Source organism: Mytilus edulis, chromosome 9 (assembly GCF_963676685.1).
Source record: "Mytilus edulis chromosome 9, xbMytEdul2.2, whole genome shotgun sequence".
Classification (NCBI taxonomy): domain Eukaryota; kingdom Metazoa; phylum Mollusca; class Bivalvia; order Mytilida; family Mytilidae; genus Mytilus; species Mytilus edulis.
Window position 1 is genome coordinate 71089490 of NC_092352.1, and position 20731 is coordinate 71110220.

Consider the following 20731-nt stretch of genomic DNA (forward strand, 5'->3'; position numbering starts at 1 on the left):
GGGACTTCCAGATGAGGGTCATAATGAGTGCAACTTTGAAGCCTACCCTCCTAGATGTCTTCAAGTTGTTTTTATACCCCATGCAACGAGGTTGCGGAGGGTACAATGTTTTTGACCCGTCCCTCTGTCAGTCCTGTTTCTTGTCATCGCAACTCTCAAACCACACAACAGAACTTCATGAAACCTTTTTAGATGAAAAGGACATATTATGTAGTTGTGCATATCGACAAGAAATTATGATTCAAATTTTTTTTCTAGGAGTTGCGCCCCTTTGAACTTATTTGCTTCAATGTACTACTGCAACAGTTTGTCATCGCAACTCCATCTGAAACCACACAACAGAATTTCATGAAACTTTGTAGATATAAATAAGGACATACTATCTAGATGTGCATATCGACAGGAAATTAGGATTCAAATTTTTTTCTAGGAGTTGCACCTCTTTGAACTTATTTGCTTTAAGGTACTACTTCAACAGTTTGTCATCTCAACTTCTCTGACACCACACAACAGAATTTCATGAAATTTTGTAGATACTAAGGACATACTATGTAGATGTGCATATTGACAGGAAATTATTATTCAATATTTTTTCTTATACAATTTTTTTTTCTTACACTTATTTAATTTCTCCAATGACAATGTGGGGACCAGAGTGGGGTATGTGAGCGTGCTCACCAAGGTTCTTTAATTTTCTTAGTGTTGCTGTAACCTTGATGTGTGCCAACTATCACCTTGTTTGGGGTTTCATGAATTACAAGGGTGAAAAATTTGTACCCATGAAAATAAATGAATCTACAATAACATAACTTACATACAGAGTTAATACTGTAAACCAACTTATTTTTCGCGGATACTTTTCTTCACGTTTTACCCTTTTTAGTCCACTTCGCGGCTATTTAATTTCGCGGTTTTCTAATTTACATGATGTACTTTAATAATGAAAGATCAAAGTTTAACATATTCGCAACGATTAATATTCGCGTTATTTAAATTATCTACTCGTGAAAGTTTGGAAAAATAAATCGTTCGCGAAAATAAGTTGGTTTACAGTATATGTATCTTACTGAAACAGAAACATATAAAACTGACAAAACTTTCTTGTTTATTTAAATTCAAATAACCATGTGCTTTATTAGGGATTATTAATGTGATCAGATTATTAATATCTTTTCTATCTATTTCAGATCTTTGGCTTGACTTCATTAGAATGGAGATGACCCATCCAAAAGGTCAACCTGAGAATGTAGGAACTTTACACTACAGAGCTATCCACCAGTTAGATGGAGCGTTAAACCAGCAGTTTGTCACAGAGTTCACCTTGCTGCAGACAGGTCATGATGTGAACACATTGGAAAGCTAACTGTCAACATTGATTTTGAAAAATAAAAGACTTTTTTATTATTATATTCTAAACTAATCATTTTTCTGGAAAGATAAAAATAAGTACCAACATGAAAGTAAAAGTTAACACTTTATTTTCTGGTAGTCAAATATATATAAAGTACTACTTGGTAGGTAATATAAAATTAAGGAGATATGATTGCCAATGAAAAAAGTAAAATCACAAAAATACTGAACTCAGAGGAAAATCAATTCGGAAAGTCCATAATCACATGGCAAAATCAAATAACAAAACGCATCAAAACGAATGGACAAGAACTGTCATATTCCTGACTTGTAGAAAATGGTGGATTAAACCTGGCTTTATAGCGCTAACCCCCTCACGTTGATGACAGTCTCATCAAATTCTGTTATATTTACATTGATGTGTTAACTAAACAGACAATAAATAAAATAGTCAAAATATGGGTACATCAGTCATCATCGTATAACAATTTTAAACAACTATCAACCAGCGACTCAAGTACAAGCATGTAAATAACTATAGGGTACCATACAGTCTTGAACAATGAACAAAACACAAAAGTGATTATGAGGTAAGCTATAAAATGCCACAACCATAACAAAAATAACCATTTATAACAAAATATAAAACAGCCTTATTTCTGCTCAAACAAATATGGCTAAAACAGAAACCAATAAATAACAGGTTCCAGACTGTGAACAGGAAATTAATAAAGGCTGTGGATGTGTTAAACCCTACCCTAAATTGAGTCAGTGGTGAGACAGCAAACTCAGTTGAAAAAGGCTTGACTCGTCAGATTGGGATGAACAAACAAAAAACTAAAGACAATATACACAAACCTATGTGACCAGTTGATATTTCATAAATATGAATACTGGTACAGAATGGTTTGTTATTATGCATTCAAAGAAGAGTTGACCTTGGTATCTTATTGTCTTAACTATAACAAAATTCTCAGAAGAGATATAGAGATGCTTATCAGGCCATGGTGTTAAATATTTGTATAAATCCGTTAATTTGAAAAGGAATCAGGCCTGGATGATTTAACTTTGTATGCCGATGCCTTATGTTACAAAGTTTATGTCTGTCCATTATATTTGACCTTATGGATCAGTGATTGCTTAAAAAACTGGGGTTTTTTTTGTCATTCAATAATTCACGAGTACTGTAAATTCAGAAATTATTCTGAGTTTTTTTTTAATGTGAATAATGTGACTACTTCAGAATGATAATAATACAACATCTAATATCTAGTATGATTGCAAATGAGACAACTCTCTAAAAGTGACCTAATGACATAGAAAGTACCAACTATAGGTCGCCGTTCGGCCTACAACAATGAGAAAAGCCCATACTGCATAGTCGGCTATAAAAGTCCCTGAAACGACAAATGTAAAACAATTCAAACGTTTTACCATGTTACAAAATGTACATTCTAGTCTGTTTCTGAATAGATCAACTGTAATTTTAAGGTGTGCATGTCTGTCAGGGGCAGGTAACAGCTGACTTTGATCTCATTTACATGGATCAATGATCATGTTTAGTTTATGTGATGTTTGTATTAATAAAATTGAGAATGGAAAAGGGGAATGTGCCAAAGAGACAACAACCCGACCATAGAGCAGACAACAGAAGGTCACCAACAGGTCTTCAATGCAACGAGAAATTCTCGCACCCGGAGGCATCCCTCAGCTGGCCCCTAAACAAATATATACTAGTTCAGTGATAATGAACACCATACTAAACTCCAAATTGTACACAAGAAATCTTCATATTGAAAACCTGCAGCCTAAAATCAATAATAAGTAAGAGACAATTCAGTATGTGCCCTCTTGTTTTTACTGTGGCAATCACAAGGCATTGGGTTATTAAATATATCTAAATCCTAAAAAATGTATGAAAGAAATTATTCAATTTTTATTCACATTCACATGAACTCTATTTATATGTCTCTGCACATGCTGACTTAGTCGAAATTCTTTACCACACACACCACATGAAAATGATTTTTCACCTGTGTGTATAGCATAATGATTTGTCAAGTTGTGACGATTACGAAAAGCCTTATCACACATATCACATTTATAAGGTTTTTCACCCGTATGTATTCTTAAATGAGATCTCAAGCTATGATGCTGATTAAAACTGTGCCCACATATAACACATTTGTATGGTTTTTCACCCGTATGGATGCTCATGTGCCTCGTTTTCGAATTTTTCTGACCAAATTGTTTCCCACATACTTCACAAGAATATGGTTTTTCACCAGTATGGGTTGTTGCATGCATTTTAAGATTTTCAGCCAATCGGAATTCTTTCCCACAGATACCACAAGGATATGGTTTTTCACCTGTATGTTGTCGATGATGAACTTGAAGATGTCCACTCTGACTGAATGCTTTCCCGCACGTTTCACATCTATGAGATTTTTCACCAGTATGTGTTTTTAAATGTCTTGTCAAGCTTTGACTCTGAGTAAACTCTTTATTGCACAGATTACACTTATAATGTCTTTCGTTAGTATGGGTTTTAACATGTCTTTTTAAATTTCCTTTTTGGACGAATTGTTTTCCACATTCTTCACATTTATAAGGTTTGTCACCAGAATGTGTTTTTAAATGTGCATTTAAATTACTTATTTGTGTAAACACTTTATCACAGATGCCGCAATTAAATTGTTTTTCACCTGTGTGTATCACCATGTGTTTTTGCAGCGTTCCTTTTTGAGTGAACATTTTACCACATTCATCACATTTATAACGTTTGTATCCAGTATGCGTAGGGTAATGTAATTTTAAGTAGCTAGGTTTCGTAAACTCTTTACCACATAGATCACATCTGCAACATTTAACGCTAGTATTAGAGAGTTTCAGGTTTTCAGTGTAATTCAACTCTTTATATACAAGTTCTTCAGTAATGAGGGATATTTCTCTTAAAGTTTCCATTTTCAAGAAACAAACAAATATGCCCTGGTCAAGAGGTTTCAGTCTGTAAGTATCAGGAAAACTGTTGTTTATCCATTAATCTCAGTGAGATTTTCAGAAAAAGCTGTTCTTTGACCCAGTGAGCTGCATCTGAAGAACAAAAATATTGATACAGTGACCTTAATACACGGATAAATCTCCTGTTGACAGAGGTAGCTTAATCGGCAGAAAATGTTGTTTCTAAAAAAGTATGTGTGCTTGATTATCAGAAATAATAACTGTTGTTGTAACAGTGGTTAACAGAAAAGCTGTCGTTCAATTTGTAGAAAGACTGTCCTTACCAGAATAAGTGGATATCAGCAGACTGACATTACAGAAAACAAATTAATGAATATTATAGAATGATGCAATGTTTTTTAATAAAAATCAAATTATATTTTATAATCTTCAACAATTAACATGATTAATTTTTAAATTGTTCTTTGTTTTTTGGAGGGAGTGGCTCTTTGATTGTTGTTTTAAAATATCTACAGATGGCATTTGCAATTAATTTTCACGGACAATATGTTAGTGTTGTTGTGTTGTTGTTTTTTTGCAGGGGGGGTTACTGATTCACTACTGCTGATACAAAATTTTACCATATAAAAAAAAGTCATGCAAATCAGTATTCTATTTTAATTGTAAATGTCTTGAAAACATTTTTTTTTTTTTAGATAAATAATATCCCCAGAGACACATTTAATTATGTATATTATACAATCATGACAATATTGTAGTCATTGTAGTATACATGGTACAGTGTATATGTCTCTGATGTCACTTATTGTGTTACATACCTTTTGTGTACATCACATTATCAGAGGCAGATTTCCGGCCCCCCCTTTTGAGAAAAAAATTTGGTTGCTTATATATATAGGGAATCACTGAAGCGGAGACGAAATCGGGCCCCCTCTTAGGCAGCCAGTGGGCCCCCACTAATGAAAATTTCTAGATCCGCCACTGATTATAATACCTATTTCTTTGGAAGATAAATTGAGTGTATCCTTTTGTCTTTAGAAGTATTAACCTTTTTATTGTTTTATAAATAAACAAGCTCTGATATGCTTTCATAAGAGGGGGATTTATGAAAGAGGACTCCTGCTGAGAGGACTCCTGCTGAGAGCACCCCTTTGAAGGAAAAAAATTGGTTGATTATATTGTGAATCAATGAAGCATGACTGGATCCCCCCCCCCCTTTTTTTTTCCTTTACCCCCGTTTTGAAGATTTCTGGATCTTCCACTGTTCAATGCAATATAAATAATCTTGAAATCAAAGACATATAATACAACTCTGTTCAGTTGAAATCAAAGCCAAACAAAGTGAGTCACGGTTCATAATATTTTCTTGTAAGGATTGGAAATTTGGAAGCATTACCTTGAAACGCATGGAAATTTCTCATAAACATTAATGAATTTTTCAACTTTATAAATGTAACCATTGAATACAGCTATTTACACAGAAATTACCAATAAACATAAATACATATATATATATATATTTACTCACACAACAATCGTCTGAAAATGTGAAGATTTTCCAAGAGAGATAACTCTAAAGGTTAACGGCCTATCATAGGCGGAGAATTCAAAGATGCATTGTGTATATTGATTTGTAATTTTTTGCCAAGGAAGCTCACTGGAAAAAATCTGATAAAGGGAGAATTCCATATAATAATAGATTTATATTAAATGTATCACAAATGTTAGGCCTCATAGAAAAATGCTAACTTATGTAGCGAGAGATGTAGCCATGGTAGAATGTGTTCTCAACTAAAATTTGTAATTCTCATATGCTTAAAGAGAATTTTTTGACAATTTTTGAATTTTTAAGGTAAAATTATGTTGTATTCTAATAAATTTTTCAATGTCCAGAGAAAATGTAACGGCCATGTTCCATATTCAGAATATTTCTACTATATTGCATTTGTTTAAGTATCAACATATGCTCATTTTACCAAAAATCATACTAATTCATTTATTTCTATGAATAGTAGATGCTACATAATGAATTTTATTGGGTCTTAAAGATTATGGATGCTCTCTCGATTATTTTAACAACTTTTGTAGTTGTGAAATTGTTTTGTATAAAAAGCACTTCTTATTTCTGTACATAGCATATTTCAAAAAAGTGTCTGCGGATAATGAAGAAAACGATTAAAATTGCATCTTCACTTTTGATAGATGCTGATGTAATTCTTTTAATTTCATATTGAATACCTCAACGTTTGGATGCTGGCTTCCAATTATTTATAGATTCTGGCATCCCAACATATCCGGAAACTGACATCCCAACATATCTGGATGCTGGCATCCCAATATATCTGGATGCTGGCATCCCAAAATATCCGGATGCTGGATACCCAATATATCTGGATGCTGCCATCCCAAAATATCGGGATGCTGGCATCTCAATATATTTGGATGCTGGCATCCCAAAATATCGGGATGCTGGCATCCCAAAATATTCGGATGCTGGCATCCCAATATATCTGGATGCGGGCATCCCAAAATATCGGGATGCTGGCATCTCAATATATCTGGATGCTGACATACCAAAATATCCGGATGCTGGCTTCCCAAAATATAGGGATTCTGGCATCACAACCTTGCAGACATGTGCCATTTTTCATTATGACACGAATTTAAATGCTGCTTTCTAATCAATTGGATTTTAGTGTTAATCCACCAATATATCACACAGTACATTTCCTAAGGTTTTGATGTGTGTTGAATGCATATGAAAACAATCAAGTAAACATAAAAAAAAGCTACTGATGAATGCCGGGAAGATTATATTTTTAGTCTTTGTTCATGTCCAGTGGCCAGTTTAATGCATATTGAGAATGTGACATCATAGGTCAGAGTGTGAAATGTATACTTGACCAACAAACTGAGTCTGAATTGTAAAGTGCTAGTTGACCATGTGAATGCTGATGTCAACAATTTGATATTTATAATTAACTATGTCAATGTACTACCGGTAAGTTTCCAATAATTAGCCAATTTTAATGTTATTTTCTGAATTTGATTACCATTATGTAAGACATGAGGTATACATGTTATTGACTATTGTGGTCTCGAGACAATACATTTATATATGATGACATCAGGACTATAATTTTCAAATCTGATATGCTCATGTTTCGAATGTTCATAGATTTTTTTTTTTAAATAAGCTTAATGCAATTGCCAGCTGAAATCATATCAAGTTTAGTAGTTTCCAAGGCTTTCAGAAATCAACTGGACAAAATTTAAAAAAAAATGCTGCTCATCTTGTACGGTATTTTATCAATCAAATGAATTTGCCCAATGACCATCAACCTTGGGAATTTCTGATGAACTGAGTCATCCAGGACAAACACTCTACAAAACGGATTGGTGACTGTACCTTTAATAAAATCCTAAATATGAGGTGCGTTATATTTAAACCTGCATAATAATTTTGTTTTGTGTCTATGAGAAACCCCATTGGCATCCAATGTATAAATTAAGGAGATTTGTTTCCCGCAATTTGCCTGTATACAATAAAACGTGTACCACAATGCAATATTTAAAAATAATCTATTATTGATACTAGTGCACAGTGTCTATGATCTGTACGTAATGGATATTGTCAGTATCTTTGGACTTGCTGTATACATCTTCCAATGAGTCAGTACATCATGTCAGGATCTTCTAGTACTTGAGCCTTTCATTTTATTGTCGAGCCTGCAACTTTTGTTGCAGAAAGCTCGACATAGGGATAGTGATCCGGCGGCGGCGGCGGTGTTAGCTAACTTCTTAAAAGCTTTATATTTTAGAAGGTGGAAGACCTGGATGCTTCATACTTTGTATATAGATGCCTCATGTTACGAAGTTTCCGTCAGTCACATGTCCAATGTCCTTGACCTCATTTTCATGGTTCAGTGACCACTTGAAAAAAAAGTTCAAATTTTTTGTAATGTTTAATTCTCTCTTATTATAAGTAATAGGATAACTATATTTCATATGTGCGTACCTTGCAAGGTCCTCATGTCTGTCAGACAGTTTTCACTTGACCTCGACCTCATTTCATGGATCAGTGAACAAGGTTAAGTTTTGGTGGTCAAGTCCATATCTCAGATACTATAAGCAATAGGGCTAGTATATTCGGTGTATGGAAGGACTGTAAGGTGTACATGTCCAACTGGTAGGTGTCATCTGACCTTGACCTCATTTTCATGGTTCAGTGGTTATAGTTAAATTTTTGTGTTTTGGTCTGTTTTTCTCATACTATATGCAATAGGTCTACTATATTTGTTGTATGGAATGATTGTAAGGTGTACATGTCTAGCGGGCAGATGTCATGTGACCTTGACCTCATTTTTATGGTTCAGTGGTCAATGTTAAGTTTTTGAGTTTTGGTCTTTTTATCTAATACTCTATGCTTACGTCAACTATATTTGGTGTATGGAAAATTTTATGATCTTTATGTCAGTCGCGCAGGTTTTATTTGACCGTGACCTCATTTTCACGGTTCATTGCACAATGTAAAGTTTTTGTGGTTTGGTCTATTTGTCTTAAACTATTAGTAATAGGTCAACTATATATGTTGTATAGAAGCATTGTTAGCTGTACATGTCTGCCTGGCATGGTTCATCTGACCTTGACCTCATTTTTAAGGTTCATTGGTCTTTGTTTAGTTATCTTGGTTAATGTTAAGTTTATGTGACAGTTGTTATAATGCTTAACTTTATACTTAGGACTCAACATAATATCAATGATTAGTATAGAAGGCGAGACATTTCAGTGTGTGCACTCTTGTTAACAAAACTTACATTTTCTTTATTACAATCATTATTAAACTTGTATCTTTTTTTCTGTATTTTAAAATTTCAATATTTGTTAATCATTTAATCAAATCAGTTACACGAAGTGGAACTTTCAAACTTTCTATTAGCATGTATTGCTAGTGATCTGAAATCAGCTGGAATCACAAAAGATCTGGTGCTGTTTGGATGATTCGTCGTCTGAGTTTAACCTGTCCAATAACTATAAAGTGTTGCGATACATTAATACACAACACATGAATAGTAACCAGAAAGGTGAAGCCACTAAAGTCTTCTTTACAAATGCTGAAAAGAGAAATAAATAATTATATGAAATATTATCAACAATAAATTTTCGTTGTAACATCACACCACTAGGGAACGAAAAAACACATTATTATTCGAAGAAAACCTTCATTTAAACTTCTTTTAAATTAAGTTTTCCACACCAATATATGCCTGTTGTTACTATTCAAAACACATACATTTGACATATGAACCACTAGTTCAATTGATTTTTTTATGGAACAACATCCAGGTCTATACTGTACATTATGAAAGGGAGAAAAGTGTTTTTTTTAGAAATACATCCTACATGTATTTAGCGACTTTCGTGAAATTTAATTCCCATCTAAGGGTGTATTCGGTTAACACTTTTTTTGAATTTGTGTGTTGTTTTTTTTTATTTTAGCCTAGTCCTGGAACACAAAACTCTTGTATCGATATTTACATTTTCCTCAATTTTCGTATTTTCTTTTCATTTATTTTGCAAATTTGCTATATATATGCATTGCTTTTATTATCAAGCTTCCACCGAGCTTCGTTTAAAAAAAAAGAAATAAATCACGAAAATATCAGCTTAAAATCATTTATGAAAAGATGACTCCGAGGCATATCTGTAAGACTAGCTTGACCCATAAAACTATACATGTAACCTATTATTATTAATTCCTGCCAGTAAGCTAAGTACAAAATGTATATATATTAGAGTAAATTTATTTTGAAATCGGCAAATCTGTTATGTATGATAAGCGTTTCTTTCTTTTAAAACATAGTATTTCAAATTTTACATTCAATCTGATTCATATATGACTATGCAGTATGGGTTTTGTTCATTGTTGGAGGCCATATGCCGACATTTAATTGTAAACTACTTAGTCATATTAGTGCTATATTATTTGGTCTCAGTCCGGTGGAGAGTTGTCTCATTAGCAATCATACCATTACTCAAATATTACTCGGACTCCAAACGGCTGCTTTGCAAGACAAGCTAGGCCCATGAGCGTAGGAAGTCAAGACTCAGAGTAATCTCGGACGGGCACAAGTTAACTGGTTTTAGACCCTTGCAAAAAAAAGGCAAACACATTCAATTTTCTAGACCGAAAATCAATCTGAAATTAAGTTTTTCATACTTTATTTTTCTTGAACTCAAAGGACTCTTACCAGTGATGCATTTTAATGATTTTCTTATAGGTTGTCTAGAGGTAAACAAATTAATTTTGCGGACCCAATATTTTTACTGGCCATGGCCATATTGATGGTGGTTAATCGTCTCGGTGGGGTTTATGTCGATAATATTTTTGTCAAAACTATTCATAACTTCATGAAAAAGTACATATTTCCATAATGCAAAAAAAAAAAAATATATGTGTATTTCCTATTTCCATACCTATAACCAAAATAACGGGATGCAAGCATCTCAGTAAAACGGGATGCCAGCATCTCAATAAAACGGGATGCCAGCATCCCAATATGACTGGATGCCAGCATCCCAATAAAACGGCATGCCAGCAGCATCCCAATATGAATGGATGCCATTTCAATATATAGGAAATCCAGCATCCCCAAAAAATAAAAAAAATATTTAAAAAAAAAATATATGCAAAACTAGCATCCTAGTAAAAGTAAGATGCTCCAGTACATTATTATTTTAACAACAGCATCTGCATCAAATTTTAATGCTGGAAGCATATAAAATCAAACAGACAGCATATGTACTATAAAAAGATGCTACCTTATACAAAATATGAAATAAATTCAGAAATACTTTGACAAATTATTCAAAATTAGCATCTTTTCATTGACATATGCTATTTCCTAGTTATTTCACGGAATGTATGAAAAAAACTGTACATGAGAATTTGAAATTTTAGTTGAGAACGCATTGTAGCCGCCGACTCTGATTAAAATATTTTAATTAAAAAACCGACAAAATAGCATATTTCTACAGCATAAAAGCGTACTTTTTTCATTTTTTCTTTAGTACTACAAGGAATTAAACCAATAATACATCAGTGTAATACATAGCCTCAATTTCTTACTTAATGTTTTGTTATCAGAGTGTTTATTGAATATGCGTATCATAGTCTATAAATATATCACTATATTTGAGAATGTTGTCCACTTTTTTCTCATTTCATCAAAACCATACTTCTATATATAATAACATTTATCAACAAGAGCAATTTATTAATCTCGAAGCTAAATAACTGCGAGTAGGTCTGAAAAATGACGAAACGTATTTCATAACCAAAAGAGAAAAAAGCCTGAACATTAGTCATACACAAAATATTATTACATAAAAAAAATGAGCACTTCATTTCATAATTATTCTAGATACAATTTATTTTACAATAATCTTTGTCAATCATCCATATGACATTTGGACCAATTGTTGTACATGAAGAATTAAACAATAACAGAAGTGACCATTGGCAAAAATTAAAGTGACCATTACTCCAATTATGTAAATCTATCCTGCAGACAAATATTAACCTTTTAAAGAACATGGAAGATCAAATGTTATAAAAACATACTAGCAACGTCTGAGAATCAAGCATTTAATATCATTATTCACTACACGTTGACATCTAAGTATTTAAACGATTCCGGACCAGTGTGACCATTGTAAAGATTTTTACTTTCGATCATTCAAATTTTTGTATTTCTTGTAAAACGATATTATTCATTTCACTTCACATTCGTTTAAATTTGAGAAAAAATCCGTATTGATATGATGCATGAGGTTGAGGATTTAGTCACACCTAACGATACCTTACAAAGACACACAAGAACACAGACTGGTAATACACTTCATGAATGTGATGTTAGTGCAAGAGAATTTAGTAAAGGTGTAGATATGAAGAAACACACGAGAACACACACTGGTGGAAACCGTCATGTATGTGATATATGTGGTAAAAGGTTTAGTCAGAATGGTGGTTTACAGATGCACATGAGAACGCATACGGGTCATAAACCCTATGCATGTGATGTGTGTGGTAAAGGGTTTAGTCAGAATGGTGGTTTACAGAGTCACATGAAAACACATACAGGTGATAAACCCTATGCATGTGATGTGTGTGATAAAGGATTTAGTCAGCATGGAAGTTTACAGATTCACATGAGAACACATACAGGTGATAAACCCTGTGTCTGTAATGTATGTGGTAAAGGATTTAGTCAGAATGGTAGTTTACAGATTCACATGAGAACACATACAGGTGATAAACCTCATGTCTGTGATGTATGTGGTCAAGGGTTTCGTCAGAAAAGTCATTTACGGGTTCACTTGAGAACACATACAGGTGATAAACTTATATGTAAACTCCATGCATGTGATGTATGTGGTAAAGGGTTTAGATGGCAAGGTAATTTACGGAGACACATGAGAACACATACAGGTGATAAACCCCATGAATGCGATGTATGTGGCAAAGATTTTAGTCATCTTGGTAATTTGCAGATTCACATCCGAAGACATACAGGTGACAAACCCCATGCATGTGATGTATGTGGTAAAGCATTTATTGAACTTGGCGAGTTTAAGAGACACATTAGAATACATACAGGTGATAAACCTCATGACTGTGGTGTATGTGGTAAAGGGTTTATTCAGCATTATAATTTAAAGCGTCACATGAAAATACATACAGGTGATTAACTACGTGAATTTGATGTATGTGATAAAAGATTTAGTCAGCATGAAAGTTTACAGGTTTATATGAGAACACATACAGGTGATTAACTCTATGAATGTGATGTATGTGGTAAAGGATTTAGTTTACATGGTAGTTTACAGATTCACACGAGAACACATACAGACGATAAACCTTATGACTGTGATGTATGTGGTGAAGGGTTTAGTCAGAATGGTAGTTGACAGATCCACATGAGAACACATACAGGGGATGAACCTCGTGTCTGTGATGTGTGTGGTAAGGGGTTGAGTCGGAAAAATTGTTTACAGATTCACATAAAACACATACAGGTGATAACCTGCATGCATGTGAGGTATGTTGCAAACGATTTAGTCTTAGTAAATTGCAGATCCACATTTAAAGACATACAGGTAACAAACCCCATAAATGCGATGTATGTGGTAAAGGATTTAATCAGCATGGTCGTTTACAAATTCACACGAAAACACATCCCGTGTCTGTGATGTATGTGGTATAGGATTTATTAGCATGGTAGTTTACAGATTCACATGAGAACATATGCAGGTGATTAACCCCATGTCTGTGATGTATGTGGTAAAGGATACAGATTCACATGCTCGGGAACACATGCAGGTGGTTAACTCCATGAAGGTGATGTATGTGGTTAAGGGTTAATACAGCATGGCACTTACAGATTCACATTAGAACACATGCAGGTGATGATCTCTGTGAATGTGATGTATGTGGTAAAGGATTTATTCAGCATGGTTCTTTACAGATTCACACGAGAACACATGCAGGTGATAAACCCCATGTCTGTGATGTATGTGGTAAAGGGTTTAGTCAGCAAGGTACTTAACCGATTCACATGAGAACACATGCAGTTGATAAACCCTATGTCTGTGATGTATGTGGTAAAGGGTTTAGTCAGCATGGTAGTTTACAGATTCACATGAGAACACATGCAGGTGATAAACCCCATGTCTATGATGTATATGGTAAAGGGTTTAGTCAACAAGGTACTAAACCGATTCACATGAGAACACATGCAGGAAACTAGGAGCAGTATACATAATTGTATTATATGTCTCTACAGGTACTTGTCTCAGACTTTGTTTCCCCTATATACATTAACACTGTTATATTAAGGTATATAGGGAAAACAATGAGACAAGTGTCTGTGTATGTCTCTGGTTGTATAATGTGTCTCTAGTATCGCTATACATGCAACTCCTTGCTTTTTATGTTAAACCGTGTGATATTTTGACTTAAGTTCAAATAAAGTATTTCCATGTCGAAACTATACCTTTTTCTGACATGTGTGGACAATGCAGCATATAAGCTGATTAGAGCTACTGGTTTTAGAGTACAGAAACCGATAATTCTTATTTGAGCACAGTGCAAATATGCTCTCCTATTTAAAGTTTTTTTTTTCAAAAGAAGCTTTCAACAAAGGTTCTTCAGCTATCCAAAGTCCGTAGGCTTTCATTTGATATCAAGACTTACCGAAATATGTTACTTGTTGTTTTGTTTTAAATATGTACCTCTGTCTGATCTGGTACTAATTAGTAGTGCAGTATACCTATAACTGAACCAAAATAAAATGACTTCTGTTTTACACAATGAAAACTATATATGGATAATAATAGTGACCAATGTGACTCAGACTCTTCCCATTAACACCAGTTCTAATTTGTTAATATCTACTCAAATGGAAAATGTCTTACCTAAGTGTCTTTCCTTTTGTCATCAGATTGTTTATTAAATATTAATATAAAAGTCTTTGCATCAAATATAAATGAGATTTTTGTCCACATTTTTGGAACTAACGGGAAGTTTGTTTTTTATCAAACCGGCATACCTCAATATAATCTGGGACTATTATACTAACATAGTCTCATAGTCTCAGATATAATTACATTTATCAACAAGAGCAATTTATTTATCTCGAAGCTAAATGACTGCGAGTAGGTCTGAAAAAAAAGACGAAACTTATTTCAAAACCAAAAGAGAAAAAAAGCCTGAACATTAGACATACACAACATATATTATTACATAACAAAACCAAATGAGAACTTCATTTTATGAATAGTCTATATACAATTTATTTTACAATCATCTTTGCCAATCATTCATATGACATTTGGACAAATTGTTGTACATGAAGAATTAAACAATAAAAGAAGTGAATTATAATTTAAAGCTTCATATGAAAACGCACACAGGCGATACAATTCATGACTGTGGTGTATGTGGTAAAGAATTTAATCGGTATAGTAGTTTACAGATTCACATGAGAACACATACAGGTGATACACATACACGTGATACACCTTATGTCTGTGATGTATGTGGTAAAGGATTTAGTCAGAATGGTAGTTTACAGATTCACACGAGAACACATACAGGCGATTAACTCCGTTAATGTGATGTATGTGGTAAATGATTTAGTCAACATGGTAGTTTTAAGATTCACATGAGAACACATGCAGGTGACAAACCTTATGTCTATGATGTATGTGGTAAAAGATTTAATCAGCATGAAAGTTTACAGATTCACATGAGAACACATGCAGGTGACTTAATCCGTGAATGTGATGTACGTGGTAAATGATTTAGTCAACATGGTAGTTTTAAGATTCACATGAGAACACATGCAGGTGACAAACCTTATGTCTATGATGAATGTGGGAAAGGGTTTAGTCAGAATAGTAGTTTACAGATTCACATGAAAATGCATACAGGTGATTAATTCCGTGAATGTGATGTATGAAAAGGACTTAGTCAGCATGGTAGTTTACAGATTCACATGAGAACACTTGCAGATGATAAACCCCATGTATTTGGTAAAGGATTTAGTCAGCATGGTAGTTTACATATTCACACGAGAACACATTCAGGTGATAAAACCCATGTCTGTGATGTATGTGGTAAAGGATTTAGTCGGCATTGTAGATTACAGATTCACACGACAACACATTCGGGTGATTAACTCCATGACTGTGATGTATTTGGTAAAGGATTTGTTCTGTATGGTTGTTTACAGATTCACATGAGAACATATGCAGGTGATTTACCCCGTGTCTATGATGTATGTGGTAAAGGATATAGGAAGTATGGTAGTTTACAGATTCACATGAGAACACAATATGTGTTTACCCCGTGTCTGTGATGTATGTTATTAAGGATTTAGTCAGTATGGTAGTTTACAGATTAACATGAGAACACATACAGGTGTTTAACCCCGTCTCTGTAATGTATAATGTTATAAGGGATTTAGTCAGTATGGTAGTTTACAGATTAACATGAGAACACAACATGTGATTTACGCCGTGTCTGGGATGTATGTGGTAAAGGATTTAATCAGTGTGGTACTTAACAGATTCACATGAGAACACATTCAGGTGTTTAACCCCGTCTCTGTGATGTATAATGTTATAAAGGATTTAGTTAGTATGGTACTTAACAGATTCACATGAGAACACAACATGTGATTTACCCCGTGTCTGTGATGTATGTGGTAAAGGATTTAGTCAGTATGGTACTTAACAGATTCACATGAGAACACATTCAGGTGTTTAACCCCGTCTCTGTGATGTACAATGTTATAAAGGATTTAGTCAGTATGGTACTTAACAGATTCACATGAGAACACAACATGTGATTTACCCCGTGTCTGTGATGTATGTTATGAAGGATTCAGTCAGCATGGTACTTAAAAGATTCACACGAGAACAAATGTAGGTAACTAGTTGCAGTATAAATAATTATATTATATGTCTCCACAGGCAATTGTCCTATAATTTGTTTTCCTATGCACAATAACACTGTTATATTAAGGTATATAGGGAAACAATGAGACAAGTGTCTGTGTATGTCTCTGGTGGGTTGTATTATATGTCTCTGGTATCGCTATACATGCAACTCCTTGCTTTTCATATATGATCATATATTAAACCGTGTGATATTTTGACTTAAGTTCAAATAAAGTATTTCCATGTCGAAACTATACCTTATTCTGACATGTGTGGAAAATGCAGCATATTAGCTGATTAGAGCGTACTGGTTTTGGAGTACAAAAACCGATAGTTCGTATTTGAGCATCAGTGCACATACAAAATGTATGCTCTCCTATTTAAAGTTTTTTGTTCAAAAGAAGCTTTCAACAAGGGTTCTTCAGCTATCCCAAGTCCGTAGGCTTTCATTTGATACCAAAATTACCGAAATATGTTACTTGCTGTTTTGTTTTAAATATGTACCTCTGTCTGATCTGGTACTAATCATATATATATATATATATAGTTGTTCAGTTGTTCAGTATACCTATAATCGAACCGAAATACATTGACTTCTGTTTTAACAATGAAAAATATATATGGATAATAATAGTGACCAATGTGACTCAGACTAACTTAAGTTTGGAACTATTGTCTAAAACCTAAATGTTTGGAACTGGTCTGACGGTTTGGAACTATTGTCTGAACCCTAAATGTATGGAACGGGTCTGAAACCTAAATGTATACAACGGGGCTAAACCTTAATGTATCAAACGGGCAGAAACCTAAAGGCATAAAACAGGGCTGAACCGAAATGTATCAAACGGGCTGGTTCCTAAATGTATAAAACGGGGCTGAACCTAAATGTATCACTTGAAACGGGCTGAAACGTATCAAAAATGTATGGAAACTTTTCCAACTGTTGTAAACTTTCGACGTCTGAAACTTTATTATTAAAATATATTTATAAAACTGTTGGAACAGGGTAGAACTAAGGTATGGTTTAACAGCAAACACTCACTGCAATAGTGAGAGATGTGGAACGCAAAACCTTAGCACTAACCCTGTTTATACGTCTTCTATGGAACCAGAACGGTCTATATCTTCTCAGCAGGTTTCAAACACTTCACTTTGTTTGACTAATCCTGCTACTCGTCTTTAAACATTAACGGTCCTACGTTTCTATTCTTCTTCTTTCAACGTCTCCGATACGAATGACAAAAAGGGCTGTTTTTATTTGATCAAAACAATAGTTCTGTATAATTACATTTAACAACAAGAGCAATTTATTTATCTCGAAGCTAAATAACAACGAGAAGGTCTGAAAAAAAGACGAAACTTATTTCAAAACCAAAAGAGAAAAATCCTGAACATTAGACATACACAACATAGTTATAACATAAAAAAAATGAGGACTTCATTTTGTAAATATTATATATACAATTTATTTTACAATCATCTTTGACAATCATTCATATGACATTTGGACAAATTGTTGTACATGAAGAATTAAACAATAACAGAAGTGACCACTGGCAAAAATTAAAGTGACCATTACTCCAATTAAGCTAGTAAATGTATCCTGCAGACAAATATTAACCTTTTAAAGAACATGGAAGATCAAATGTTATAAAAACATGCAACGTCTTAGAATCAAGCACTTCTATCATATTTCACTACACGTTTACATCGAAGTATTTAAACGATTCCGTACCAGTGTGACCATTGAAAACATTTTATTAACTTTCGATCATTCAAATTTTTGTATTTCTCGTAAAACGATATAATTTTATTTCACTTCACATTCGTTTAAAATTGAGAAAAATCAGTATTAATAGGATGCAGGAGGTTGAGGATTTAGTCACACCTAATGATACCTTACAAAGACACACAAGAACGCAGACTGGTAATACACTGCATAAATGTGATGTTAGTGTCAGAGAATTTAGTAAAGGTGTAGAAATGAAGAAACACACGAGAACACACACTGGTGGAAACCGTCATGTATGTGATATATGTGGTAAAAGGTGTAGTCAGAATGGTGGTTTACAGATGCACATGAGAACGCATACGGGTGATAAACCCTATGCATGTGATGTGTGTGGTAAAGGATTTAGGCAGCAAGTTCATTTACAGAGTCACATGAAAACACATACAGGTGGTGATAAACACTATATATGCATGTGATATATGTGGTAAGGGGTTTAGTCAGAATGGTGGTTTACAGAGTCACTTGAGAACACATACAGGTGATAAACCTCATGTTTGTGATGTGTGTGGTAAAGGATTTAGTCAGAATTGTGGTTTACAGATTCACATGAAAACATATACAGGTGATAAACCCTGTGCATGTGATGTGTGTGGTAAAGGGTTTAAACGGAATGCTGGTTTACAAATTCACATGAAAACACATACAGGTGATAAACCCTATGCATGTGATGTATGTGGTAAAGGGTTTAGTCGGCAAGGTTATTTACGGATTCACATGAAAACACATACAGGTGATAAACCCTATGTCTGTGATGTATGTGGTAAAGGATTTAGTCAGAATGGTAGTTTACAGATTCACATGAGAACACATACAGGTGATAAACCTCATGTCTGTGATGTATGTGGTCAAGGGTTTAGTCAGCAAGGTCATTTACGGGTTCACTTGAGAACACATACAGGTGAGAAATTTATATATAAACTCCATGCATGTGTTGTATGTGGTAAAGGGTTTAGTCGGCAAGGTCATTTACGGGTTCACATGAAAACTAATACAGGTGATAAACCCCATGTATGTGATGTATGTGGTAAAGCAATTATTGAACTTGGCGAGTTAAAGAGACACATTAGAATACATACAGGTGATAAACCTCATGACTGTGGTGTATGTGGTAAAGGGTTCATTCAGCATTATAATTTATAGCTTCATATGAAAACACATACAGGCGATAAAATTCATGACTGTGGTGTATGTGGTAAAGAATTTATTCGGTATAGTAGTTTACAGATTCACATGAGAACACATACAGGTGATACACCTCATGTCTGTGATGTATGTGGCAAAGGATTTAGTCAGAATGGTAGTTTACATATTCACAAGAAAATACATACAGGCGATTAACTCCGTGAATTTGATGTATGTGGTAAAAGATTAAGTCAGCATGAAAGTTTACAGATATATATGAGAGCACATACAGATGATTAACTCTATGTCTGTGATGTGTGTGGTAAAGGATTTAGTTTACATGGTAGTTTACAGATTCACACGAGAACACTTGCAGATGATTAACCTTATGACTGTGATGTATGTGGTGAAGGATTTAGTCAGAATGGTAGTTGACAGATCCACATGAGATAAACCTCGTGCATGTCTTTGATGTGTGTGGTAAAGGGTTTAGTCGGAAAAATTGTTTACAGATTCACATGAAACACATACAGGTGATAAACTGCATGCATGTGATGTATGTTGCAAACGATTTAGTCGTCTAAGTAAATTGCAGATCCACATTCAAAGACATACAGGTAACAAACCCCATAAATGTGATGTATGTGGTAAAGGATTTAATCAGCATGGTCGTTTACAAATTCACACGAGAACACATCCCGTGTCTGTGATGTATGTGAAATAGGATTTATTAGCATGGTAATTTACTGATTCACATGAGAACACATGCAGGTGATTAACCCCATGTCTGTGATGTATGTGGTAAAGGATACAGATTCACATGCTCGAAAACACATGCAGGTGATGATCTCTGTGAATGTGATGTATGTGGTAAAGGGTTTAGTCAGCATGGTAGTTTACAGATTCACATGAGAACACATGCAGGTGATAAACCCCATGTCTATGATGTATGTGGTAAAGGGTTTAGTCAGCAAGGTACTAAACCGATTCTCATGAGAACAC

At 34.1% G+C, this 20731-nt stretch overlaps 5 protein-coding genes and 1 pseudogene across 5 annotated transcripts in view; 4 read left to right on the forward strand and 2 right to left on the reverse strand.

Annotated features, from left to right (window-relative positions):
• The window catches only part of LOC139488957 (U3 small nucleolar RNA-associated protein 6 homolog), a 159294-nt gene extending 157890 nt beyond the window's left edge, over positions 1-1404 (forward strand). The window contains exon 21 of the mRNA XM_071274944.1: positions 1188-1404. Coding sequence (XP_071131045.1) covers positions 1188-1363 — 176 coding nt within the window. The 3' untranslated portion in view covers positions 1364-1404. The remainder of the gene's footprint in view (positions 1-1187) is intronic.
• Positions 1405-3271: 1867 nt separating this feature from the next.
• LOC139488961 (zinc finger protein ZFP2-like) lies at positions 3272-5905 on the reverse strand. Its single transcript, XM_071274949.1, has 2 exons — positions 5840-5905; positions 3272-4443 (listed from the first exon to the last, which is right to left on the reverse strand). The coding sequence occupies exon 2, from the start codon at positions 4312-4314 to the stop codon at positions 3280-3282; it is 1035 nt and encodes a 344-aa protein (XP_071131050.1). The 5' UTR covers positions 4315-4443; positions 5840-5905; the 3' UTR covers positions 3272-3279.
• Positions 5906-6550: 645 nt separating this feature from the next.
• LOC139490144 (uncharacterized) lies at positions 6551-6955 on the reverse strand. The gene has a single exon (XM_071276995.1). The coding sequence runs from the start codon at positions 6953-6955 to the stop codon at positions 6551-6553; it is 405 nt and encodes a 134-aa protein (XP_071133096.1).
• A 5180-nt stretch (positions 6956-12135) lies between these two features.
• LOC139490145 (zinc finger protein 431-like) lies at positions 12136-16609 on the forward strand (annotated as a pseudogene).
• Positions 16610-18675: 2066 nt separating this feature from the next.
• Positions 18676-19023, forward strand: LOC139490146 (zinc finger protein 22-like). Its single transcript, XM_071276996.1, has one exon. It carries the CDS (start codon positions 18676-18678, stop codon positions 19021-19023), a length of 348 nt encoding a protein of 115 aa, XP_071133097.1.
• Positions 19024-19153: 130 nt separating this feature from the next.
• Positions 19154-19747, forward strand: LOC139490147 (zinc finger protein 239-like). Its single transcript, XM_071276997.1, has one exon. The coding sequence runs from the start codon at positions 19154-19156 to the stop codon at positions 19745-19747; it is 594 nt and encodes a 197-aa protein (XP_071133098.1).
• The last annotated feature ends 984 nt before the right edge of the window (positions 19748-20731 follow it).

Coding starts and splice junctions, on each gene's coding strand:
- LOC139490144 (XM_071276995.1), bottom strand. CDS start 6,955: ATGGCACATGTCTGCAAGGTTGTGATGCCAGAATCCCTATATTTTGGG.
- LOC139490146 (XM_071276996.1), top strand. CDS start 18,676: ATGCAGGAGGTTGAGGATTTAGTCACACCTAATGATACCTTACAAAGA.
- LOC139488961 (XM_071274949.1), bottom strand. CDS start 4,314: ATGGAAACTTTAAGAGAAATATCCCTCATTACTGAAGAACTTGTATAT.
- LOC139490147 (XM_071276997.1), top strand. CDS start 19,154: ATGAAAACATATACAGGTGATAAACCCTGTGCATGTGATGTGTGTGGT.